Here is a 27,050-nt window from a genome sequence, read left to right on the forward strand (position 1 = left end):
CACTACGTTAAGCCATGCCCACTTGCATCTTAGCTCCCTACCTTCCTAACCTCACTAAAAATCCTGATAATTATGTTATGGCCAATTTTGTAATAGGCCTAAAATGACTGATTCAAATCAGCTTGGTCTTTATTTTACTTGGGTCAGTTTAAATGTTATGAGCCACAACTGGAGGCTGAAAAAAAAAATCTCATTACAGAAAATCTATCATGGCAGACTTAGTAGGCTATATTTGTAGAACAAGGATAGCTGCATATTTCTGTCAAGTTTCTAGACTTTTCATTTTCTTCAACTTTCACTGGACAATTGGGGTCACACCATGGGTCACATAAAGTTGGTAGGCCATATTCTGCATCAGTTTGCAAAGTTTTGTGCCTCTATCATGTAATATTTCATGGGGATTTTGGGGCAGAGTGACAAAAGCAATGGAACCTCGAACTGCAAATGGGCAATCTGATTTATCTGAAGCTTTATTCACCGTAATTTTATCCTCCTCTCACGCAAAACTACACTTTCTCATTCACTCCTTCCCTCTCTCTCTCTCTCTCTCTCTCTCTCTCACACACACACACACACACACACACACACACACAGAGTATCAAATAGCACACGAAATTCCGACTTGAACTCCTATGACTATTATATAATCAAGAACATAAAAAGGCCATTTAAGGTTGACCGACGCATTGAATATTACGCACATACACACTCACGACCCCACACATATGGATTTTTAAAAAACGGCCGGGTGAATATTTTGCCCCATATGTGTTGAATCTATAAGGTTTCGCAATAGCCTATAGCTAAAACGGTCCGGAAAACGGTATAATAGGAGCATGAGGGCACACGTGCTACTCCGGTATGGACACGTGTGTTTTTTGAGTGTAGGAATGGTGAATCGGGGCATTGGGTGGATTATTTTTTTCCCCTTTTCATGTATTGTAAAATTCAACATAAAACACAAATGTGTAAACAGATAAATAACACGTCATGTGCTTAGGATATATGCAGTATACAAGCAGTTACACAAAAACCTGATGATTTGCACGGGGATTTTAATGTCTTCACGGTTTTGCTGTGATTACAGACGCGTTGCGTTCAGAGGGCGAGACCAACGTCATCAAAAACTGCATGCTGCCTTCAGGTGCTGTAGGAAATATTACCATTACGATTTGGTCTCCAAAAAAAAAAAAAAAAATAGCAGAAGGCACACCCAAAGAAGTGCAGACTACTGGCGTGATAAACTATAGAAAAACAACTAGTCACACTCGTCCTTAAATTTGCTGTGACATTTATTTTCTGTAGCCTACATAAAATTATGTGTAATGTATGTGTGTAACATTAGGCTAAATGTCACAGTAAACTTAAGGAGTGAGTCACTAATTTTTCTATAATTACGAGTCGATTGTGAAATGTCTTGTATGTGAAATGTCTTCTTATTATGTCTGTATTCCCTCCTCCAAGGTGTGTTGGTCTATGTCAAGTCATATGTCCAAGAGATAATGGTCTCATATGCATTTATCTATGTCTGAATGTATCTGTGTCTGAATGATGCAAAGTGGTAAATATGACTAGGAAATTCAGGTTTTCTCAAGTTGCTGTGATGTTATATTTAGAGTGCGGTGAGAATTGAAGCTGTATAAACAGCTTTATTTTATTATATGTTATTGTTTGGCATTCTATGTAGATAATAAGTTGAGGATACAACAGCTGTAAAAAAAAACATTTATATTGCTACAGAAGATATATGACAACGTTTGGCCAACAGATTAACTGATGCATTAATAATATGCCTACTGCAGAGTTCCTCTTTGTTCTGCTGCTGCAGCACAAAGTAGTGCCCCTCATGTGTTTGTGCTGCTTGATTTCTAAGATAAAACAAAAAAACTAGATTTAAACAACTAGCTGAAAAAAATACAAAATACAAACAGTTGCTTTGGTTATATGTTCTATTTTGCTATTGTTTCCAACCATAAGCACTTGAATGCGCCCTACGAGTCATATTTTTTGACTTTCCAATTCGAAATTCGGCGCTTACAAAGAAGCACCTGAAAGCAGCAGCAGCCCGAATGCGCGCACCCAGTTTACGTGGTTACTCCCCCCCTACGCCGTACGTGCGCGCACCCTTCTATCGCGTGGTGGGGATCATCCATATTGCTGCTAGTGGTGGAGATAAGGTTGTAATTTTGAGAGGCTCTCGGACCCGTTTTTTATATGTTTTAAGTCAACATTCACCACTCTGCGTCTTAGACTGAAGCCCATTTGGTCTAGGGGTGGAGTGGAGAAGCGACAGAGACCAGCCGACTCCGAGGAATACTTCACATTTCGTCCCTTGAATTGAAGGCGAATTTGGGGGGGTAATCCTGAGGAAAAGAAGGGGAAATGGCCACTCAGGTGGAGGCTCTCCTGCCCGGCAACCCGCTTGTCAAACAAGAGGAGCACGGCCATACGAGCAGCAAGATGATCCGAGGAGAGGAGGGCTTGGACCCGGCGGAGAAGCAGGCGGGTGTCGCCGACGAGGGGAGCGACGCCAAGGGAGACGGCAACCCGGGGCAGGGAGGGCTGGCCGGCGGCAAGGAGCAAACCTCCAAGCAGGCGAAGGAAGAGAGCAACAGCCAGGCGAAGGACAGCCTGGAGCAGGGGGTTTCTAACAACAACAACAACAACAGGCAGCAAGCCGAGGAGGGCGTCGTTAAAGGCAGCAAAAAGGAGTTTACTGAAGCTCCCCCGCCCAAGGTGAACCCATGGACTAGGAAAATGAATGCGGTGACCGTGGTCAGCGTGAATGGACAGGCACACCATGGTTTGTACCCTTATATATCCCTATATACGTTTATTTTTTTTAGTGTAGTTGTCAGTGATGTGTTGCTGTCCGTCCACCCGAGCCACAGGATGAGCCAGCAGCTGTCAGCAGTCAGATATGGTTTGGACAACAAGCCTGGTCGCCCTCTTGTTGCTCCCTGCCTCCGTCTATAGCTGGTTATATTTAGAGTAAAGGCCCCCATGCTATTCCTGGACCCGAGGGTGGAGAGCGGACTGGGTGGCTAAATAGGATTGGCTTGCAAGAACAAAAAAATCCCCCACAAATATAATTTATCAGCCCTTTCCTTGTACATGGGAAGCCTGTCCTGCACGTTTAAAGGACACGTTGTATTGCCATGCAACGGTAAAAGTTGCTGGGTTTGTGTCAGTAGACTAGACAGGCTGCCGTTTGAGTTCAAGCTGAAGCTATCCGGGGTGGATTTACATGCATTAAGTTTTGGTGTGGCAACATCGCTGGCACGTCGTTGTATTTGCCTGTGTAACGTTATATATACACATTCGTCTTTTCGGCAGTATCTCTGCCTATGCTGGCTGTTGAGATTAGACTCTAAATTAGAGTCATATCCCGTGTCTTTACTCAAACAGCAGCTAGCAGTCCGGTTGTTTAGCCTGGTCTCCATGTCCACCCTCCATGTGTCCCATGTCCTGCCACCCAGTCAACCTTGCCCTCCCCCATTTGCGTCCCCTTTCCAGATATTTAACCCCCTGTTTACGCTTTACACGCGTTGTTGGTGTAGGTTTCCACAATCATACGAGGCATTAGTGAGACTTTGGCCCGCGGCATGAATTGTATTAACTAGAAAAGACACAGGCTGTCTGTCTGTCTGTCTAGCTGCTTAGCTAGCTAACAATAGCACCGAGTCTCTTCTTGGCCTAGTCCGTCGCCAAGCCCTTCCCCTTTAGCTGGCTAGCTTAGCTTTAGCTGCCACAAACGACCCCCAGTTACTTTGTACCAAAGTACACTGTCAGCTTTTACACTTTGCCGTTTCATTGCCAGGACTGAATCATGCAATCATCAAGCATCGGTCTGTTTAATGTTAAAAAATGAACACGTTTGTTGTGGAACATCACGTGTTCTCTCCACGTGTTCCCCGAGAGAAAAGCATGGGCGCTGCTATCTTCACCAGATCTGTGCGACCTGTGGTCAGATCTTGTATAATTTTGGACTGTCTGGCACGGAAAATGCGAGTCTTCGAGCCATAATCTGGTTGTCATGCCGTGTATTGTTTGTTAGCGCAGACCCAGCGCCTATCAAGTTAGCTAACATTAGCCTGGAAGCTAGCTGGCTAGCCAGTGTGAGAGTCATCATGGCTTCCGCATGATCACTGACTCCTACTGATGCTCGTTTATGTTAGCCTCTCCAGCTGATCCGAGCCAGTAATAATATATTATGTTTTATTATAAAACATATATTGTTGTCATCTCAAAGGAGAGACTGATGCCAAAATTAAAGCCATGTTAATTGATCCTGTATGTGATTATGAATGATGCAGAGGGAGGAGACTCTCTCTCCTCAGTGTCAAGGCAACGTGGTTTCTTGTCTCTCTGCCATGTGTTTTGCCCTGATGTTGCTGTACAGGCTGACACACCGGCTTGTGTGCAGGTATACAGGCAGGTCACTGTGGTATTGACCCCACCACACCATATTTGTGGTGTTTTTTGTTTGTCTGTGCCAATGCGTGTGTAAACAATGCAGCTAATTCCTCCCCCTCCCCCACTCAGCACAGCCTGTACTCTGAAGTCTGGACCACTGGGTGGATGGATGGCTCCCAGTGTTGTCACATCAGCAAGTAACTTGGCCGATAGCCACAGGTTGAGATAACTAGGCAGTATTGCCCACTTTCCCTGCAGGGATGACTCAAGTCTCGTCTTATCTTACTGTCCTCGCACAATTTTTGAGGATAATAGGAACAGAAGTGTATTACAAATTGCCCTTGGTCTTCATAATGTCAGTCTTAGCATTTTTCGTTGTGATGGCAAATTAAGGCGCGCTGTATAACCTTAAAGGGAAAATCCAACCTAATTCAGTGAAACACTTTAAAAAAACAGCTATGGCGATGTGCTTTGCATTTCTGGACCCATTTTGTTGTTTGGTGTTGTGTTTTTCCTCATTTTCTTTTTCTTATTCCTGTGGGTAACTGAACCAAACGTAGAAGATCATTGAAACATTTCTAGCACAGCTACAGTGAAGTTTGGTACCAGAAAACTTTTCTAAAAACAATAAACATCAGGTTTTAGTGTTAGTCCCTCAGACTCAAAAAACAAGGGCTTATTTCTAGACTCACCATTTTGCACCAACGTTCAACTATCATAAAGGGAGAAATCCATCGTAGAAGAGGCAGAGAGACCAATTTCTCTATCGATAGTAGCCTCCATACACCAGAATTCACAAGATATGTTAAAGTTCATACCTGTTCTCTGGGGGTTGCTTGAAGGCATCATGGGAAATGTGGACAAGCAGGTTGAGGGAAAGTAAGTACATCAAAAAAGTAAATCACAACACTTCATCACAAAGTAACCCCCAGAATGCACTGAACATCAGACTGATTATATGTAGCAGTGTATCTGAAGGTGGGTTTTTCCTTTTTAAGTTTCATCTCATCTTAATCCCTCTCAGCTGGAACAAGGATATGCTGATGAGACAAAATGTTTGATGATGGCAAGGAACAGAGGTATATTAAAAATGCTGCTGTCTGTTTGTTGCCAAAATTGCCCTTGGTCTTACAGTGGCAGTCTTACCATGTTTGTCATGATGCCAAAATATGGCAAACTGTATAGCCTTGGCTTAAGAGTCTTGCAGCCCTATGACGTCTCAGTGTTTCACAGGTTGTGACATTGTGTTAGTAGCATGTACTTGTTATTATGGTTAATGTGATGTGTCTGATGTCTTGCCTTATATCATGCAATTCCAACTGCAAATGAAATGACAAAGGCTATGATTTTACAGAAAAGGGCCACCCAGTGAACACCCATCATCACCCACTCTTGTTAGACATGAGAGGGGCAGTGACATAACTGGGGCTCTCCCAGCACTGTTGTTGAGCCGAGAATACCAGACCAGTTTGATTGTATTACGAGGAAATCATGTTAATCTTGTAGCGTGAGCACAGCGGTAGACTAGAGTAAAGCGTAACAACACTGAAAGACACAAAGCTGTAAAGTGAGTTGGTGTGGCTCAGGGTGTCCTCAGCAACGCTCTATTCCTAGAAAGTCTGGCAGGATTGCTTAGTTGTTTGAAAGACTGTCCGGTAACCAAAAGGTCACAAGTTCAATCCCTTCACGAGCCGGTGTGCGTATGTAAACAGCCATGTGCACTCGCAATGTGTCCTTGAGCAAGATTCTGACCTCCTACCTGCCGAGTTGTAAGTTGCGTCAGCTGAATGTCTAAAAATGTATTTCAGAGGCCCGGCACTAAAACTTGCAAGATACGACGTGAAGACCTCTGCGGAAATAAGTTATGTGACTTTAATTTGTTCACAAGTGAAGGGTGGATCTGGATTGTGCAACACGTTTTTACTCGACTCGCTCACCCGCATCATACATGCTGCTTAAAAAGGCTCCGAAATCCCTGTTGGGTTAACTGTTCTTTAAGGCAGGAACCTCACTTTTTTCGCCCACCGGCCACAGTGGCAGGTACAGTATATACCGGGATTCACCAGCAACTTTTAACTTTTGTTGCAGTAAACTGGGTTTTTAGAATGGAACTGGATAGCTGAAGGGTTGTTAGTTCCCCACCTAAATAGCTGGTAGTGTGGTGGAAACATGCCACCTCAGCCCAAAGGTGGTAATATCAGTAATAAATGGCGATAGACATGTAGCGATACCATCTGCAGGGTATTTGGCTGCGTTCTTCATACCTTGCCCATAAGCTCCTATTGAAACTCTGGAAGACAATTTGCCCCAGGCTGGTCTTTAAAAAATAGTAGCCACAGGCTTAGTGGAGCTGTACATTTCCAACCCAGACTGTACTGTAGGAGTTTGTGTGAGATTTAGGCCTGCATTTTAGGCATTTGGCTGACACACACTACTGCATTGTTGGTAGCTGTTGGAATTCTCCTGTTAAATTTTGCAGAAGCGGATATGTATTGTGTTCGTTGCATCCATTTATGTGTATGTGTGTCTTTTGTGTTTTTTTCCGCATGTCTGTCCGCTGTGATAGCTTTGCAAGCATTAAATGTAGAGCAGTGAAACAAAAATCAGATTGTGAAGTGGGGCACTAGGGCAAAAATGAATACATGACATTGACCTGATTGATATTGGCAGCCATACAGGGCGTTGTAGTCCTCTGACTGTCCTGCTGATACATGTAAGTAAAATTAAATTGGATTCAGCAGAGGTTTTCTGTGTATTTTGAATACATATGGCCCCAAATCTGAATACTTTTCCCAAGCATTTAGGCTCAATTCCCTACCTTCACTACTTCAATTCCTGATTGTGTTTTGGCCCCTGAGAAAGCTGGTAAACTGGCCATAAATGTTAGTGGTGGTGTTGCCATTGCCAGCCTCTTTCTGGTAGGTTACCACAGAACAAGAGTACTAGTAGGTTAAAGGCTGTTTCTGAGGGCAAGACTGAGTTTCTTTACTTTTTGTCCCAGGCTGAAAAACATTGTACTTTTCAGAGCTGTCAGTGGACTGGATGTCTGTTCTTCAAGGTTGCAGGTGATATGGTGAAATGTCTGTGAGAAATGTCCAAGCTGCTGTCTTATAGAAGAACAGAGCAAACATAGCTTTACAGTTTCAGTACACTGGTATGTTTTTCACAACTATTAACACCATAGACACTAAATGATGAAACATTTTCCTAAAAGAAAGCAATGTACAAGTGCTTTATCCTGGGAGTGTCACCAGTGCAAATCATTTAGTGTGTTTCTGTTTTTGTTTAGCTGTCATGTAATCATCTCAGTGTGTGACCCAAACAACCAAAACACCATCCCTAACAAAACTGGTGAAAGTCTGTGGTTGATGGTCAGAAGTAGTTTCAGGTAGTTACTCCCTCAGTGGGTTTTGGAAAGTGCCAGGTGGTTAATTTACCATGGATTTGGCAGTTGGTGCGCTCTGGGCAGAGCCGGCTGATCCTCAGAGCAGTTTTTGAGTTTTGGGGCTAGCAAAACCAAATTTACTTCAAATTAGAAAATTGAGGTAAACATGTTCCAATTGATCCGACGCCAGGGTGCAAAATTAACTGTAGCCACCGGCCAAATGTGGCCACAGTGGCTGGTGGACAACAAGTTGGTGTTCTGCCCTGTCTTGCACCCAATGCTGTTGGCTGATAGTCACTCTACGTAAGAGGAGTAGAGTGAATTCTGAGCTGAAAGTTTGTTTTGACTAGTGTTTGCTATAAGAATCTAAACTTAATGTGTCAAAAATTAAAACAAAACTCGGAGAAGGTTGTCACTGCTGTAAGACATCAGCGTTACAATGACTGTGTAACCAAACCACCACTTCTTGACAAACAAGTGTGCTAGCGCTTATAGCTGCTGGGTGCTGGGTATGCATGATTTGAGTTAATGAAACTACATTGATTTTAAAAAACTCCACCTGTTAACACCAAAGTGCTGTGGCAGCACAGTGTCAGAACTAAGAGAATTGCTGACCAAAATATTTAATTCATATGTTGGTTTAGCCACTAGAGTTAGAAAATCACTCAGCTACTTCCTGGTCTGTGGATGTTCAGCCACCTTCCTCCAGTTGGTTGATGCTTGTGTGACTTCTACCGTACTGCCTGGTGTGTGAGCGCACACTGGATTTCCCCTATGAATTCCCTTGAGGTTCTGCGGTGCCTAAACACTGCATACCGAAAGTCCTCCAGGAAGTGCACATTGCAAAAATAAAACCTACACACAAATGCACAAATGAAAAAACGCACAGAGCCCGGCTCTTATAGAGGTGTTCGTCCAGAACACCTAATAATCCTTCACAAATTGTGGGTTCTCTTTGTCTTTGACAAGTCTTTGTGACATAGGTTTCCAAAATGTATTCAGGAATATGTAGCCTAGATATTGACTTGGGTTAAGTATAGGCTAATGTTGGTATTGAAAAAAGTACTTTTCTTGTTTGGGCATCTGAATGTGGTCTGAATGTATTTAGAGAGGCAGATGAGACATACAAATGTAATAGAGAGAATAATCTACTCTTATCACCTACTCTATGTACATTTGTTCAGTAGAGAGAGGCATCATTAAAGTATTTTAGAGCTGGTATTCAATTGGAGGTATCAGAACTCATACCCAGCCCCAGCCCAGGCTATTTTAAATTCCTTTTCTATTTAAATCAGTAAGTGGATGCCAGGGTTGTGCGAAGAATGTAGGCTGACATGTAAGGCTATCCTGTAAGATGTCTTGTTGTGACTCTTGGTCAAGGAATCAGGTCAGGAATGACAGGCAGGTTCGGCCTGAAACATTAGCATTCCTTTAGCGTGTGCAGGAGCCTTCACAGTGCAATCCAAGTGCAAATTGAGCCCCCTCTGTTTTAACTAAATGTGGATAGAAAGAGAAAGGGGGGAGGACCTCATGACTGCCACTGAATGAAAAAGCCCCTGTCTCACACATGTAAAAAAAAAAAAAAAAAAACTTATACCATATGTTATTCAATTTAAACAATAGCCTTTTGTTTGTGAAACTTTTGGCACACAAAGGGCCACTATAAACTTAAAATTAAAATGAATACTACCAAAATGTGAGTTGTGGGATTTTCACTCTGCAGCAACACTATGATGTCCTAATTTTTTTTTTTAAATGTGACAACATCCACAAAAGTGCTCTGTACACATGGTATTCCTCACCAGCACAGCTTGAAGTTGTGAATGTGAAGGTCCCTGATGTTTTGAAGCTGCCGGGCATTGCCTGAAGCTTTCAGTCCTACAGCTTGGTTTCACAGATTTGGGGGTGGCACTTTCAAAATTAGCATGGACACCTGTATGTCTCCCCCGTCCATTCATTCTCTCCGTGTGAATCCTTTCCTCTTTGTTGTTGCTGTGAAGAGGCAGACCCCCTACCCTTGGCGATCAGACACCGCGGCTGTTTGTAGCCCAGTTTTACGAGGTGTTGGGACCCGGCCGAGGTCACGAACCTGGAAGGAGTGCTGATGCGTGAAGGGCTAAAGTGGGTCCACTGTTGCAGGACAGACTGTCGCCACCGCCGCTTTCTGAATGGGTGTTACTGTGTCGACGTGAGCCCAGCTGGTTGGTCGGTCTGTGGAAATGAGGTTGTGTCTTCATGTTGGCGGGTTAAGGCGGTGTGCTGATGCCACTCTTCCGTTTGACAGAAACCCCTTTCACACATGGAACCTGCAAGATTAACATGTGGTTTCCCCTGTTCACACTACTAGCTAATATCTGTAAAATTTCCACATAGAATGCATTCACACATGACATGGCGGTCCCGGATAGGTGAGGCAAGGTCAGATGTTGTGTTTAGGGTACGTGACAGAAGACGTCAAATGGCGGATGAGGAGCTCCTTTGGCCGTGTGTCAGATTTCTCCTTTTATTGTGTGCTTATTAATCTGCTTCTCTGCTTGGATGGCTTGTAGCTCCCTTGTCTCAGAGTCCATCCCATTTCGAGACATTAAAAAAAAAAATTTGCTCACGTAGATGGTTTTCAAACTTTCAACTCTCCTGGAGAATTAAATGAATGAATGATCGCACCAGAAATCTTGAATCTTTTGTTCATAGTAGCATCACAGGAAGGAAGATTCCCGTAATTTTTTGTTATCAGATGGCCTTTTTTGTGTCATTCTATCAGTTGTTTATTTAACATTCATTCGTGCCACAGAGGCAACTTTCGGGGTTTGGTTCTAACTTACAAAATCTATGAAAGCAATCTGTCCATGGCCAAAAGATAAGATGCGATAAGTTGCAACTGTAATGATCCCCTTGGGGAAATAAGGTCACTGCAGTTGCAGAAGTAATAGGATACAGCAGGAGAAAAAAAACAAAAAAGAGTATACGCACACAAATAGAATATAAATCAAGCAAAAAAACAGTAAAAAATAAACACAACAAAAAAAACAAGGCAATAAAATAGAATGTAAACATAAGTTGTGGTGTTGCACAAGTGCATGCTGGTGAAAATTTAAACATTAAATGGACTGTAGTGGATGGAGGTAGGGGCAGTTGTTGCATATAGACGACACTAGCAAACACTGTTGCTCACTCAAACTTGGATTACAAAATTAGCAATATGTAAAAAATTGTAACAAAACATAAAAATAGTAGTATATACATAGTATGAAATTGTGGAACCATTATGAAAATATAATTTATATGTGCAGTAGATAAAAATAAGGGATATATGTGAAAACTGAAGAAACAGTTATCTGAATTTACAGCAGCATCGTATTCACATTAACAAGTCTACAGCTGGCCATGTATGTACGTAAAGTGTTGTGGTGTGTAGATTAGTGTTACAGAAACTTCACACCTTATCAGATATATAAAAGAAAACAACTACAAAATAGATGGAACCAGTGGAAATGCTAGTTAGCAGCCTGGTGTCCTTTGTAGTCTCTCTCTTGCTCTCTCTCTCTTCCCATTTCACACACCCTCTTCACACACATGCACTCAGCTGTTTTAGACGAGCCCTTGTCTCTTCCAGTTTGAGCTGCTTTATCTGTCTCAGGGTTGTGTCTGGACTCGGTGATAGCGGCTCGTCCCTGCGTGAACGCTCAGGGTGTGGACCGTGAGCATCAGACTGCGCCTGATTGTTAGTTGGTGTGTAAAAAGTTTGAGTAAGCTCTTGTAGCCAAAGGCCTCGATAATCAAGTCAAGTGGAATTTGTTTATAAAGACTAAACGCATCACAAATTTCAAGTATTTGCTTAGCGAGTGTACGTGTGTGTTTGTGTGTGTGTGTGTGTGTGTGACACTGGCAAACACTGGGACAGTTGGGAAAAGCAGGGAGAGAATGGTAGCTCAAAGGTCTGTTAAGTAGGAAAGAAAAGGAAGAAGTGGCTGGTATGGTGGGAGTTGAAGTAGGTAGTAAGCTGTACAAGATAAATGGGTTTTCAGCCTGACCTTAAATACTTAACCTGTTACATAATGGAGGATATTTGAGAGTGAATTCAGAGTAGCCTTGCGCAAAATTAAAAACGCATGCCACTAGAAAGCCATGTAGAACAGGAAAGTAGCCTAATGTTTGTGTTGCAACATTGTATTTACAGTGGATTATTCTGGATGAATGGGAAAAGGTTTTTGAATGGCAGAATCCGGTAGTGTGTGTGATCCCTCGTCTTTGCCCCCGAGGGCACGGCAAGAATTTACTCAAGACCAGTTGTTTAGGCTGCGTTCACACGGCAGCTGAACGTGTCCCAAATTAGTTTTGTTTTTTTTCAGCCCTCATAAGTGACACAGATCTGATGTTTTCTGAACGATGTGAAAAGCAAAAAAATAACAGCTATAAATAAAATTAATTGGAGTGCTGTCCTGGATTCTTAGTTGTTACACATTTTTTGAGGATTCAGCACCTACATAAATGACTGAAAGATCCAAGTGAGGGTTGAGCGCGTTTTTTGGTAAATTCTTTTGAAAAGCAAAAAATTAGTGCCAGGACATTCACCTGAGACAGTTTGGAGCAGATGGCAGCTTGGCTGAGCTAACGTTAGCATTAGTGCTGAAATTATTAGGCGATTAATGGATTAGTCGGTCAATAGAAAATTAATTGATTACAATTTTGATAATCGACTACTTGTTTTAATCATTTACCAAGTAAAAATACCAAACATTTGCTGGTTACAGCTTCACAAATGCGCATATTTGCTTGCTTTTCTCCGTTTTAATACCATTATAAAATTAATACTTTGGGGTTTTATTGACTGCTGGTAAGCAATTTTAAGACTTCCCTGGTAACTTGTGACGGGCATTTGTCATTTTATCGACTAAATGATTAGTCGATGAGTAAAAAAAAAAAAAATCAATAGATTCATTGATAATGAAAATAATTGTTAGTGGCAGCCCTAGTTGGCATGGAGGACAACGAGACACAACAATGGGAAAGAAAGCCGACCAGATGGGTATTTAGGGAGATGCCACAATTCAGTCAAAACTCAAAGGTGCATGCTGTAACTGTGTTAGTACAAAAACCGATGTGACGTCTTCTGTTAGTTACTCTGTGCACGCTTGTCTTTTCAACATCACTGTCAGTTCACATTTGTATGGGTTACATCCTAAAATAGATTTGAACAGTCATCCAAAAAAATCGGATACAAGCGGCATTTTGGAGCTGAGCGTGGAGGCCTGCGGTGTGAACATGACCGTAGCCTGAACTGCCCTTGTCAGGCAAGATTTGACCAAGTCTTGTAGTGTGACCTAGGCTTAGGCCTAATGTGTGTACGTGTTTGTATTCCTCTGTGTGTTGCTGTGGCTCAGTGTGGGCAGAGCGACGCCTCCCTCTCCTCAGTCGCTCAGCCCTCTGCTGTCTGAGCGTTTTACTCCGCAGGAGGTGATGTCACCAGACTGACCATGTGACGTGCAGGGAGAGTCTTCGACGTGTGTGTGTGTGTGTGTGTGTGTGTGTGTGTGTGTGGCAGCCAGACAGGCAGGCCGTCTGCCGGCGTACGCTCTCTGACTGCCGTTTCCTCCATATTTGGTTCTTGCAGACGGGCCTCCCTCCTCTCCCATCGTGCTGCTCTGCTACTCTACTGCTGCTTCTGCTCTGTGGATATAATCTGTCATCCAGGGACAGCTAGTAGATTACTGTTCATTATGATTTACCCTGATTACTTTACTTTTCTTGATATTTCACTGTTGCAGCCCTGAATTTTCAACTGTAAGAAATAGATGATTGTTTTTAAGATGCTTATTACTCCTCCTCATCCAGTTCCTATTTCCCAGTAATGAATGCTTGCAAAGACAAAATGAGATATCTTGGCTGTCTTAAATGCCTTTTGGGGAACTGTGTCAACTTAATAAGCGCTTGTCATGTCTTGTAAACTAAGCTTTCAAACAGGTTCTGACAGTTAGGCTCATTTTTCACCTCTCTTGTTCAGAAAGAAATTAAATTCCATCTCGGTCAAGACCAGCTACCGTTTATTTCGCCATTTGTCACAGCTAAGCTTTAGGACACGGTGGATTTGCCACAATTGTGCTTGTGCATATGTTTGCATTTATTGGTGTGTGAAATCAGAGTTGTGTGTGTGTGTGTGTGTGTGTGCCAGATGCATTCACACTTGTACGTTTATTGTGTGGCAGGGTTCTGTAGTGCTACTATTTTAGTGGCGTACACTTCTAAAAATAAATTCATTCTACCAAGGAAAATTTTTAAAACGTAGCACACTTGAGAGGTGCTGCCAAGTCGGACATGTGCTCTAAAGGGATAGGCATTTTCAATTATTTTTGCAAGACTCTGAGATGTCTTTCCTCTGCTTCTGCATTTTTCTGTTGGCGCATATGTAGTCTTTGGAAAACCTGTCACTGTAGAGCGCTGTATTGTACTGAGGCTCTGGCTCACTAAGATGTTTTGTTTAATGTTGGCTTGGGCAGGAAACCCTTTTTCCACTGGCCACAGTGGCTGGGAAATCCCAAAATTCACCACCCACTTGGACTAATTTACCGTCCAACTAGATCTTTAGAATACATGATGGCCTTCAGGCGATGGTACGTGACGTAACCATAACCTAACTATAACCATGTAGCAAAAAAATGTACTGTACTGGTTTCCCGCTCTACCAGTGTTTATCTAAGACCTCAGAGCCTACGTGGCACAAGGTTTATTTATAGTCTTAAACAGCGATACCCCGTGGGGTTTTGAGCAGGTTTTGTCAGAGATGTGTGCTGTAGCACCCTTGGGAATTTCGCTTTGGACTCCACCTGAGGTGCGTGTTCTGTAATGTGTGTGTGTGTGAGAGAGAGAGGGGAGGGGTGAGTGTGTGTTGGGGTGGGGGTTGAGCAATTATAAATTACAGTAAGTGGAAAGGGAGAGGGAGGCAGGCTGAGAGACAGTCAGTGGAACAATAAACCAAATTAAGCTTATGTTCCTGCATGTTGGGGTAATTTACAATTACAATCCCTGTGGTTGCTTGTTTGTTTTAATCAAAATTTGAAATGCGTCAGTAGCGTGTTTTGAACTTATTCTGTGGCAATGTAAGAATTATCATATTGTGGCTGTAAAACCTCATGAATTGAGAGAGAGAGATGGAAAGATAATGGTTAATGTAAATTGGTGGGAAAAGGCAGGGGTTGGTGGTGGCTAATGCTAATGGTAGCCTCTGGCAGTCTGATGTGCACAGCAAGCTGCAACAACCGGCTCTGACTGCTGCAAGGAAAGGAGGGGATGAGACACAGAGGTAGGGCATGAATAAGCAGAGGAGGAAGAGGGAATGAAGAGAATGATGAAGCAAAAGTGAAACGACAATGAATGGAGAGAGGATGGGGGAGGGATCAACTGTAATAGGAGAGGGTGAGGCAGAAGAGTTTGAGAGTGAGAGGAGTCACTGCATGACTAATGCATATCGGGGAAAAAACGGTGATCAAAAGTGAATAAAAAGAAGGGGAAGACAGAATGCAGAGTTTTCCTTAGATTGGCAGCAGGGTGGTGGAGGTGTTAGGTTGTCTATGAAATATGCTGTTGAGTAATAACTTGTGAAGCATACTATATTACTCTATTCAAATTTTTAACAGTTGTTTTAAACAAATTCCTGTGTGTAGATATCTAACTAGGTTATATTTTGGCTGCATTTCTTTTGGCAAGCTCAGTATCTCATTTGTGCTCAGGCACTGAGTCTCACTCCATTATAAGATAATGAGGCTAGCATTTGCTAACTTTCTACTGCAGCATTAGGTGACTATTAGGCCTATATTCCCATTGGATTAGCACTTCTTTGGTGAAGCAAATGAAACATACAGCTAATTACAGATGGCCTCCTCAATATATTGTGTAGGCTACATTTGTAACAGTACATTTTGGAGTTACCAGCACAATTTAAGGGCACCAATTTGTTGACCAAGACACCATGCTGTGTCATAGGTGCAATGAATTGTGGTCATTGTAGTTCACAAACACACTTTCATAGCTTGACAGTCATTTTGGCCCCCATCTCAGACCCCACAGATTTGATTTTGACTAAACTTGGGAAGGTGATGCATCTCACCACTGTGTTTTGGTATTTTCAACATTACACTGGTTGACCATTGGGATTAATACAATTGTAGGTGCTGATTGGCCCAGATGGGGGCTCTATCATTTGTGGGTGGCGGCATGTTTACTCTTGCCTTGTTTGAAAACTGCATCCATCAGAAACACCAAGTTTGACCGCTAGCTTAGTGCATCACAGCACCCAAAATAAATAGAAAACAAGTCTACTTGGCTGGCTGGTAATTTACCAGGCGGGCAGCCTGAATTTTGTCTCTACATGAGAAACAGTAGAACAGGAGGTTGAGTGGGAGAGTGTCTGGGCAGAGTGCTGCAGCCCTGCAGCTGCATGCCGACGACCCCCTGCATGTGGAGCTGGTTCAATGCAGCTTTATTTATCTTTGTTCCTCTCTGTCATTTGTCCTCCTGCCCTCTTCTCTCCCCTCCTCCTCTTTCTCCTCTCCCATCTCTTTCTGTATTCGCTACTTATCTGCGTGTCTCTTGTCACATGACCTTTTATCCTCTTTGACTCACTCATTCACTTCCATGCTCAACACAGGTGAATTCTCATTTTTTTAAACACACCTGTCCTTGAATTTGAGAATATAACTCTCTTATCAGTGCTGTTGTACAGTCAAGCACATAGAGCTTCGATAACACCCCGCCTTTCACTCTAACCTGTCAAGTCAGACTGTTCTCAAGGTGCTTTCACACTTGGAGAAAGTGAATAATGGGCTGGAAAAGCCACTTGGGCCCTATTATATAAAATGGTAGGGATGGGTGTAGTAGTGTTTACTCATTTTGTTGTTGGAATATTTTTCTTATTGCTATTGCTGCTTATTGCTATTGCTGCCCCTACACATAAAACCAACAGCTGGATGCAACAAGTTCACGCCTGTTCTCTGGAAAGGCATTGTGGGAAATGTAGGAAATTGCTAACTGAAGTAGAGGTAAGCGAGGAAGGTTGGGTGAAAGTGGCTACACCACTTAGTAAATTACAACACTTAATCGCAAAATAACCTCTGGAACGCGCTGAACATCACAGATTGATTATAGTGTAAAAGTATCTGAGGGTGGAATCTTTCTTTAATGTAATAAACTGTCAAAATGAAAGAAAAGCTTATAAGCAGGGTCCAATATTGACATCTGCCAAGCGCCAAAATAATCCTCAAAATAATCGCTTGTTGTCGGCCAACTTGCCTTGGTTCCCTGGTGAAAAGAAGCTGACTTCTAGAAGTGAGCATGTTGTTTGAATGCACAGATAGTATAGCAGGCATCCTGGCCCTGGGCTGCCCCCCCCAACCCAAACTTTAAACTGTCATCTGATTTGCACCGAACACTGAACAACACTGTGAGGAGTGATGCATACATGCCCATAGTTGAGGAACCATAGCTGATAGCCATGCTCAGCTGTTATCAGATCAACTCCAACACCCAACTTCTCCAAACCTTCTGCTTTTGAGCAGACAAGGACCACTGAACATTGGCCTGTCACCTGCCAAGGTAGACGCACTAACCAGCCACAGTCAAAATTTAGCAACATTTGGCTGGTGGCTGGTGGATTTGTAACCAGGTTAGTGGACTGATTTTCTTAAAAAAAAAAAAAATGTCAGTTGCTTACAATTTATTAGACATCATCACTGTTTAGCCAGCCAGTTTGATTTAAAGAATTCTAAGTGGTCTGTTCCATCACCACACAGCCTTCTTGGTAGGAAAGTAATAGCTCATTGTTATAACACGTGATTATAATCAAATGACAGCCACAGCCAATGAGCTGTGTATATGATGAAGCACCATATTGGTAGGAAATGCATGTGACATCATGGGGATAGCCTACTATGAATAGAAAGGAACTACCAAGTGATGGTGTTTTAACTGCTTGCAGGGCAGACAAACTTATCAGCAACAGCCAACACTTACCGTAACTGGTCTGGTAATGTAGCAACGAAAACTAACTCAAATGCGGGATGTCCAAAAGTAGACACATGTGGTGACAATTCCACATTATTTTAAATATGTAGTAGTGCAATTAGTCTGTTTTGGGGCTGAATCCCACTGCTCTCAGACTATAAAGACTTCAATCATACCTTTTTTTTTTTTGTTTTAGCTGATAGGCCCTTTTGGTTTTGTCCGTTATTCTATCATGATTTTGTTCCTGCTGCCTACCCCAGCCCTCGGTTTACATTCATCATTGAGATACTTTGCCATGTATCAATGTTGATGTCAAAACTTCCCGTTATTGTTGTAGTGATAGCAGTGCTCTGAAGGTCATTTTTTGCAACACATTAGACATTCACAATCAGTATTGCAGATATTGGTCTATTTTTAGCAAGGTTTTGGAGAATTGAGATATTTGTCTTTGTAGTTAATGTGTAATCCGTTCCCCAGTCTCGAGCACAGAAAGTACAGGTGTACAGGTTGGGCCATCAAATACGTCCAGCTAGTAATGTGTGGATTTTACAGGGAAAAAGTAAAACTAAATATAATTCAGTAGAGTGTTTGCAGGCCTAAAGCCCTCAAAGCTTTAATTAATGATGTGAACTGCCAGAGACAATTAATCATGATACTTGGGCCATGATAGAATACTTTTGCAATTCTTAATGTTATCTACTCGCATCTAATATTTGATACTGAAATAACTTCAAATTCAATACTTTTGTCTCACTTGACTTCAGTAAAAGCTGACGTAATATACTTAAAGGTAAGAGGACGTCAAAATGAATAAAGCTTAGAAGTAGAAGTCATGAATCTAGTTACGATTCCAATACCAAATGAAATGAGATGGCAACTAAGGAGAGTAAGAGAAGGCATTCTTTCAGTTACCAGACGGAACTAATACAATAACACGAAGAAACAATATTTTACTGTGCAGTTTTCCCCCCTGACTCTCAAGCTCCGTCAAACTCTTCTGTCACGAAGACAAGGCAGTAAGAAGACTCAGTAAAGCCTAAGTTAGCATGTCAGCAGTCATCCCATTTCCTCCTATAGGCATTCGAAAAAGCCAAGGAGGAATTTGGAGCGGTGACGCCAGCGACTCTCTCCGTTCATTATGTCAGGATGCGTTCACGTTCAAGTCGTCTGACAGCCAATACCTCCGACTGTCGAACGAACGCTGGGGAATTTCAGTGCCTCATTGGAAAGGTCAGGATTTCATTCATGGTGGTCGCATTAAAGAGCAAGCTGGTGTGTGTGTGTGTGTGTGTTCATGCAAGCAACACAGTCTTGAAACATGCTATGTCATGGTCGAGAAGCAGCAGCACAACGTGTTCATACTAAGCAGGAAAGAGTGGGTAAATACTTCAGGAATTCACGCTGATTCCTTGACAGAATTCAGCACAACAAGGTTTCTAGATCAGATTGCTGAGAGGACACCGGAGGGAAAACTATGATGCAGGATTTTCATCTTGTTCTTCGAAATGTGTGTGTGTTATGACTGCACTGGGACTAAATCTTAACACGGTCTTGTGATGTTACACCTCTGAGTGTAAAAAGAAGCTGAGCAATATGCTTAATCACTGTGTTGCCTGCAATATTAGGTGACAAGTCACTGGAAGTAGAGGAGATGTTACAAGAGTTATTGACTATTTTAGAATGAGATTGTTAGATTATGTTATGATATTGAGAGAGATGAAAACTTAAATGATCCCTGTGGGGAAATGTAAGGACATCATTGTCTGTTGCTCTTTTATCTAAAAGAAAAAGACCCCTAGACACCACCTCTATACTAATGTGTTGTGTTACAGTGGTTCAATTCATATACGCACTGCCATGTTTTTAACGGTAGTTGTTTAGTGGTTTGTCTTCTGCTCTAAGAATCAATTTGGCTGTTAAAATAGTGAAATTGGCAGATGAACCAGCCGCTGAACTCAGGAAAAAGCCTGAATAAAGGCTGTAACGGCAGATTTCCAGGGCAGCTAATGCTGGAGGGTCACTGTTCCTAAAATCCTAGAGAGGTATGTATGCTGGAAACTGAAAATTTTATATCAGACTTAAATTTCCCTTTTAGCATGATCCTGAGCTGAATTTGACGAAATAAAGTCTTGAATTTGCGTGAGATGGGAAGCTTTGGTACTCAGTTCCAGCAATCTTGTTTGTTCCTATCCGTTGTTAGTGATTTTTGGCTGACTGGCAGGTTCACGTGATGCTATCAGCCATGATTAGGATAAGCAGCAGACTGTGGAAGCAACGTTATGCCCACTGGGTCTGAGATGTTGAGTTACCATTACTGCTCGAATCAGCAGGTTTCACCACCAGAGTTTAAGAAGCTTACATTTAACAGCAAATTGTATGCAAGTAAAGACGTTGAGCAGCCAACTTCACAAAGCCAACAGACATTTCAATGGGGCATGAGTTCCCAATGGCCTCTACATAGAAATGTTCTATCGACCTTTTAAAAAGTAGGTGTGTTAGTGTGTAATGTGTTACTTTTTAAGCTGTCGATACGTTTCTGGACCATGAACCAAGACAATTTGCTTCTACAAGAGTGAGTGAGACAAGATGTGCTAAACTGTTTTCACGGTTTAGAGTCTCAATGGATTTTTAGTTAGCCTGTTTCTAGACTAACTAAAAATCCAGTCCAAAGACCTGAGCTTCTAGTGCTGTCATCAAGTGACACTGTATGCATTTAAAGTTAATGGAAGGCTGACTTTGTGGACTTCTCTTGAGCCTTTGCGTCCGAATGAGATTTCAGTCCTAGTCGTGTCAACAGGTCTGAACATGTCGCCTAAATCTACACCCAGGGGAGTGTCCCAGTGTCCACTAAAAGCAATCTCAAGGAATATCTTACCTAGCTTTAGGAGATTGTTGTTGATGGTCAAAAATCCACAGCCAGTTAAGCCTGAATTAAGAAACAAATCTTCTGTTCCAGCCAAACTTTCTAGATGAGGGTGCACAGAAACGTCCCTTTTCCCAGTGTTGCGTCGAAAAGGCAAATTCAGATCGGTCACTCAGACATTTCACTCCTCTGTTCCTGTACACAATCAAACTTTGATTACAGCACTTGAGAAAATCATCTTCTACAATTAATTTCTGTTGTTTACTTAGCAGTATCTAAGTAAAGAAAAAGTTCTATCTTGAAAATGTAACCTTTGCTGTCAATCTCTCACACCTTAGCTGTGAATTTTCACACCCTCAGCTCCCTCAATCCCCTTCTCATATTCAGAAAGAAGCACTCTGTCTACTCTGTCACCACCTGAGGAAAAATCTCTTGTTTTGTTTTGGGATGTAAATGGAGAAATACATGTTTGCCAAGGACTTTTGGTCAAAATTCACAACCCTTTCTGACATGGACCATGGCTAATATTTGCACTTTAACAATGTGTTTGGAAATTGTTTTTTACAACTTAGCTGTTGCTTGCCAAATCACAAATGCGCTGCAGGGCAGTACATAATTTGTACTCATTTTAAATGATCATCCAGAGCAGTTTATCAAGTTTATGTGGAACAGCCTGATCAGACACTTGTGATAGATAGCTAGGACACACACCACACACTCACAACATTGTGGGCTCAAGTTGCATGACCATTGTTGTGTCTCCTAGTCTCTCAGTCACTTTGAACTCTATACTGTTGAATAGAGAAGAAATGCCCTAAAAAACGTCTTTATAAAAAGTCTTGCAGCCCAAATGCCACAACTGAAAGCATGTCTTTTCAATTTCAGTTGTGCAAATGGGGTGAATCTATGGCGTTTCAATTAGGGGGGATAGGAAGCTCTTGTCTATTGCAGCCTCACTTTATGATTTAGGTTGATAAGACAGGTGTATTTTTACATAAAGATCTTACCTAATGCAGCTTTATTTGTGTTTTCCTCTCAACTTTGAGACGTATAGATGATTAAACCTTGCAAAGGCATTTTAACTATGACCACAAACCCTATAAAGTCATGCACTAAAAGTATACATGCTTGCTTTAGTGCTTTGTGTAAAACAGCTGATATTCATTCAACAACAATGCTTCTTTTTGCCTTAGCATACTTTACTGTGTGGTTATGTCATCATTTACTCTGCAAACATGACTCCAGTTGGTCACGGTTTTTATTTTATTTTCTTGCTTAAAGGAACAAGGAAACATGAAGCCACTGTACACCAGACTGCCACTAAATCTCCCTCTTTAGCCCATGTTCTTTCTCCGGTTTTCTCAACCGGTCTGGAAAAGTATGGAAAATGAACACAATCATTTCCAGGCCTTAGAAAGTTCAAGAATCAGACAATAATCTAGACAAGTATTGAAAAAACTATGAAGTCCAAATACACATATGACGTCGTAGTTTATGTAGTTGCAGACCAAATGTCATTTCACATATTGTGATAGTTGTTGTTGTGAAGAATAGTCCTCAGCTAATATTGTGCCTGTATTTCCAAGTTCACAGTCAAATCACCAAACCTCTGTCAGAATACATTATTTTGAACACCAACTGAAATCTTCAAATCCAGTCAAGGCATTTGGGTCTAAATAAAGTATGGCATTTTGAAACGGTAAATGTGTATGAAACCTACACTTGCAGTCTCTCTGGGTCTCTTGTAAGAAACAAAGCCTAACTGAACTGAATTGACTGATCATGCTTACAAAACAGACGGCAAAGTGCCATTTGCAGAATGTAGAGCATGGCCTGACCTTTTTCATAATTTTTTTTTTTTCAATGTCTAGTCTCAAGAATTCAAAGAATTGTACCACGGTGCATAAGCTGATGAAGAAACTCTGACGTAGGAGCACAGTGCGGTCGTGTCCCGCTCCAGATTTACAATTTAAGTTCTGTGTGTGTGTGTGTACACATCAAAATCACTGGCCAAGTACAGTAAATAAAGAGAGAATTGTCTTGATATTAGTGCAGAGAGATTATCGACAACCAGCAGAGTTTCACACCACATGATACACATACAGTTCTAACATGCTATACAAGACATGATATGGATAGTAAACTATCACATCACTCTACACATACAAGTCTACATTTAGTACAGGTGTGCATATGAGTATATGAGGATTTTTCTCTATCAATATATATCATGATATGGTTCATGTATGCAAAATCATGTTAAATAATCAAATTAATGTTCATCTCATTGAACCGAATGGTAATGTTATGTGTGATGTCAAACAAAACAGAAATATTCAAATAATATTCCTACCATATCTCATTTTATGAGAGTTTTTATGTAAAATTTGCTTGTCATCATCAATTTAGACAGCAGAAATGTGTGTCACGATATTAAAATGTCACGATATGATTCCACTGAAAGACGATAAACGATAATATTGAATTATCGCCCAGCCTAATTCAAAGCGTATCATACTCTGGGCAGTCATCTGAGCAAATAGCATGCTCCTGTCTTGAATAAATTAATATCTCTGTCCAGTCCCTGTACATAAGTACATATGCACATATCTGTATTGAAGACCTAGCACTCTACCAGTCATGGTTTTGTTAGTGGCTTTAGTCCGCTGGGGCTTTCCCTCCCCTCTCTGTTACGCTCTCTGTATCTCTGGTTTTGTCCCTCGGCATGATCACCCTTAAGGAGATTACCAAGATTTGCTCTCGGTGCCAACGGCTTGGCGAAGGCACTGTGAGCCCCTTCAGCTCTCCCTTTTATAACTGCGTCCGGTGTTGCTGCCGCCCAAGACGGCAAGGGGCAAGATTTCTGACAGGTCCGCATGATGTTATGAGCCTCGCTGGTCCGGTGGTGTTGTAGTGAATATTCATTACCAGGTGCACACCTACAGGCGTCAGGTTTTTCAGGTTAGTCGTCAGGCCAGATTATGCTGAACATAAAAATGCCAGGAGCAGGCGGGAATAATAATTCTGTATAATCAATCATCATTAATGGACTTACATCTGAAACTGAAACTTGTGCACTTTTAAGGTACAAATGTTCCCAAAGCTCCTAGTTCCTGTTCCTCTTCTTCCTTGTTCTTCTTGGTCCAGACTGATTACTTTCTTCATTTCTTAATGAGTCTGCTGGCAGTGACTGCTGGTTGGCTGCGTTGACGTGTGTCTGAGTTTGAGAGAGTTTTGGAGATTTTCTTCATCTGTTTCTCAGGTTGTGTTTTTGCCAGCCATAGTGTTAACTTTGGTCGGTGCACTTGACCCAGTAAAGCATTGTTTACAGTCTCTGTTTCCTCCTGTTGAATCAATGTGCAGCAATTCTGGTTTTGTGTTCTAGTGGCATGCATGTTTGTTTGATACGGTCTATTGAAATTGATCTTAGTTGCTGTTGTTCCCAATTCCTCAAGTATGACTAGGCAGAATAATGATGATATTGGATCCTTGTTGCTGCTGGCTGTTATTTAGGCCAAGCTTTAGTTTGTTTTATTTTCAAATAATGCCACAGCAGAATATTAAGTGAAGGAGACCTGGGGAAAGAAAATGTAGTGGAAGAGAGCCAAACAAACCCAAATGGCTTATTGAGAGCCTGCCCTCCCCAGATAGAAGAGACAAATAATGAGAAAGTAAATGAAAACAATAGAAACGGGCCAATGAATTTGAGACAAAGAAGTCAATATGTAAGCAAGCAAGAGACAAAGACAAAACCAAAATAAAGAGAGAAAAAAAGCTGCTTTTTGTGCAGTATGCCTCTACTTTTGTTGTCATGTTATTGATCTGTCCATGTTGTTGGGGTGCCTGCACCTGACTAGCAGACTGTCCATATGTTTTTCCCCCACTTTTTTCAATTTGTTTGGGACAAAACTCCTACTACTACTGTTTTTCTGCCTTTTTACACATCGCCGCCGCTTCCTTGTTTTTCTAGGTTTCGGCTATCTTCATGTATTCAGAACCTGTTGTAATGTTGACCGTCTTTAAATTGTTTCCACAGAGTCTACCGGCCCCGCCAAGGTGGTGAGAGCGGGCAACCCACCCAGAGCCAGACGTGGAGGAAAGGTAATGTCCTGTGTGTGTGTGTGTGTGTGTGTGTGTGTGTGTGCGCGCACGCGTGCGCTTCCATCTTGTCCATCTATTCGCCTGTGTGAAAATGCAAGTGTGTGTCCATCTGTATATACAGTAGGGGTGGGTGATATGGCCAAAAATATTATCACAATATATGTTTTCATGTTGATTGATATTGGTAATGATCAGAATGTACATTTAATAATTGTCCATTTAATGTTTGAAGAGTATTATAAATCTTGAAGAAACCAGAAAGTTCATGAGTTTACATAAATTACTTAATATCAGAGCCAGCTGGTGGAAATCCATGCAAACATTTAGCAGTGCCAACATGGCTTCACATTCAAATTGCCCCAACAAGGCAATACAAACCAACCTATAACTTTTTATATCAGTCAACAAAAAAGGCATATAAATAAATCAAAGGGAGAAAATGAACTGCTACAGTGTTACTCCTGTTACATCTAAACGCCTCAGTTTCAAACATCTCATGTTTGTTGGGGTAAAATACTGAAGACATAGTCTTCAAGTCTCTATCTCCATTGGTTTCACACAGTAGTGTGTGAACATACTGTATGTATTATCGTGTGTAAGCACACATTTTCGCGCAGGGCTTATGTTTGGCTGAGTCACAGCTCCTAACACTTCATCACTAATCTAAAGTTTCCCCCATTCTAGTTCAGTTGTAACAGGACTTTGATCCCTTTCCATAGGTTTTAAAAGGACAAACTGAGCCAAATGTAGAGTTGCACTATTACTGCGCTCAACTTAAATCAACATCTTGACTATTTTCAACTACTGTGGACATTCTGAATGGCTAAATTGCTTTAATACTACTAATATGCTGTTATGCTATGAATATAAATTGTGCAAATTAACATGGTACTACACAATTATAGACAGTAAATTGTGCAGCCCAGTCCAAACAGAGAATCTCCCTTAGTGTGACAGCTCAGTGTGGGCATGCATGATCTTTGCACTGATGTTTATCTGTCATGCCTCAAGCTGTGTGTAGAAGGACATGCTTCCTGGAATGCAAATGTGAGTTCCTGGTAAGCCAATGGCACGGCAGATAAAGTGGACAAACTCTCCCTGAAGCATTTCATTCACAACCTCCCACGGTTTAGGGCAGATAATAGGCCGTAGTACTCCAGGAATGGGACCACACCTTGGTTTGATGAAATGAAACTTGGTAACGATCCCCTTGGGTAAAGTGCCTTGTTGTAGAATCAAAGTAAAAAATCAACAAATCAAGAAAAAAAAGTAGACGGTAGGGTGTTGATAGCAATGCACTAGGTAAAAACAATAAATAAAGGTAAAAAGGATAAGTAGTTTTCTTGGCTTTCTACCAAGAATTTAACATTTGAGGTTGGGTTTCAGCAGAAATGTGTAAGGCACTTTTTCCATAGACAGATAATTGAAAAACTTTTATTTCACTGGCTAAAGCAATGCAGAAAAAAAACAACACATTGTAGCACAGACCAGCCTTCCTCAGAAGAGTGGCTTCCTTTTTCTACACTCTTTTGTATGTTTTTGTCACCTTTTTGTCTCCTGCTGAACAAGTTCCCACTGTTTTTTTATGTGCAGGAAATGTTTCACAACGGGCTCTAATACATAGCCTCAGTTTTGACCCTATACACCCTCATTTTTGGTGTGATCCTAGAGAGATTCACCTGTCTCTGTGCAAAACCCACTCCACTGGAAATGTTATCACCTAAGCTTCTCCACATGCCTGGGAAAATCCTGTTAATTCTGTTTCTGTTTGTTTTTTGATTTCTCGCTCAGGTTGGAGATTTTGGCGATGCCAACAACTGGCCGACCCCGGGGGAGATCGCTACTAAAGACATGCAGGTGGGTGTTGTTTTTCTCAAGTTTTTCCATTTATTTAAATACGGAGTCTGTATGAGAAACAGGTTGAGTCACAGGTTGGTAGATGGGTAGGCTGACTGGTAAATGAGCGGTTGCCAGTTCTTTCCTTGGTTGCCAGGTACAGGAGCATTCTAGCCAACACCCTCCTGGTATCGGTGGTGTCCGCAGCTCTGCCACATTGCCCTTCAGCAAGGCACTGACCCCCAAACTGCTCCATAGCTGCTGCACTAGAGGCAACCTGACTTGTAAACCTCGTGTAAATTGGCTGAATTGAAATTGAGGGAACAGGTAGATAGACAAGACAATTCCACATCTCTCTCTCCCTCTCCCTCTCCCTCTCTCTCTCTCTCTCCCCCTCCCCCTCCCTCTCTCTCTCTCTCTCTCTCTCTCTCTCTCTCTCTCTCTCTCTCTCTCCCC

The 27,050-nt window shown here is 41.8% G+C and overlaps 1 protein-coding gene across 4 annotated transcripts in view; it reads left to right on the forward strand.

Annotated features, from left to right (window-relative positions):
* Positions 1–2,173: 2,173 nt before the first annotated feature.
* The window catches only part of larp1 (La ribonucleoprotein 1, translational regulator), a 59,801-nt gene continuing 34,924 nt past the window's right edge, over positions 2,174–27,050 (forward strand). For 3 of the 4 annotated variants that reach the window (XM_071520955.1, XM_071520957.1, XM_071520958.1), the window contains exons 1-3: positions 2,174–2,803; positions 24,694–24,758; positions 26,550–26,615. In XM_071520955.1, the coding sequence (XP_071377056.1) occupies positions 2,383–2,803; positions 24,694–24,758; positions 26,550–26,615 (552 nt within the window). In that variant the 5' untranslated portion in view covers positions 2,174–2,382. Of the gene's footprint in view, positions 2,804–24,693; positions 24,759–26,549; positions 26,622–27,050 lie in introns of all 4 variants that reach the window. The other variant, XM_071520956.1, reaches the window with a different exon arrangement.

This window comes from Centroberyx affinis, unplaced genomic scaffold (genome assembly GCF_046629955.1).
Source record: "Centroberyx affinis isolate AG114_WGS23_722 - 3 ecotype Tasmania unplaced genomic scaffold, CSIRO-AGI_Caff_v1 ptg000840l_1, whole genome shotgun sequence".
Lineage (NCBI taxonomy): Eukaryota > Metazoa > Chordata > Actinopteri > Beryciformes > Berycidae > Centroberyx > Centroberyx affinis.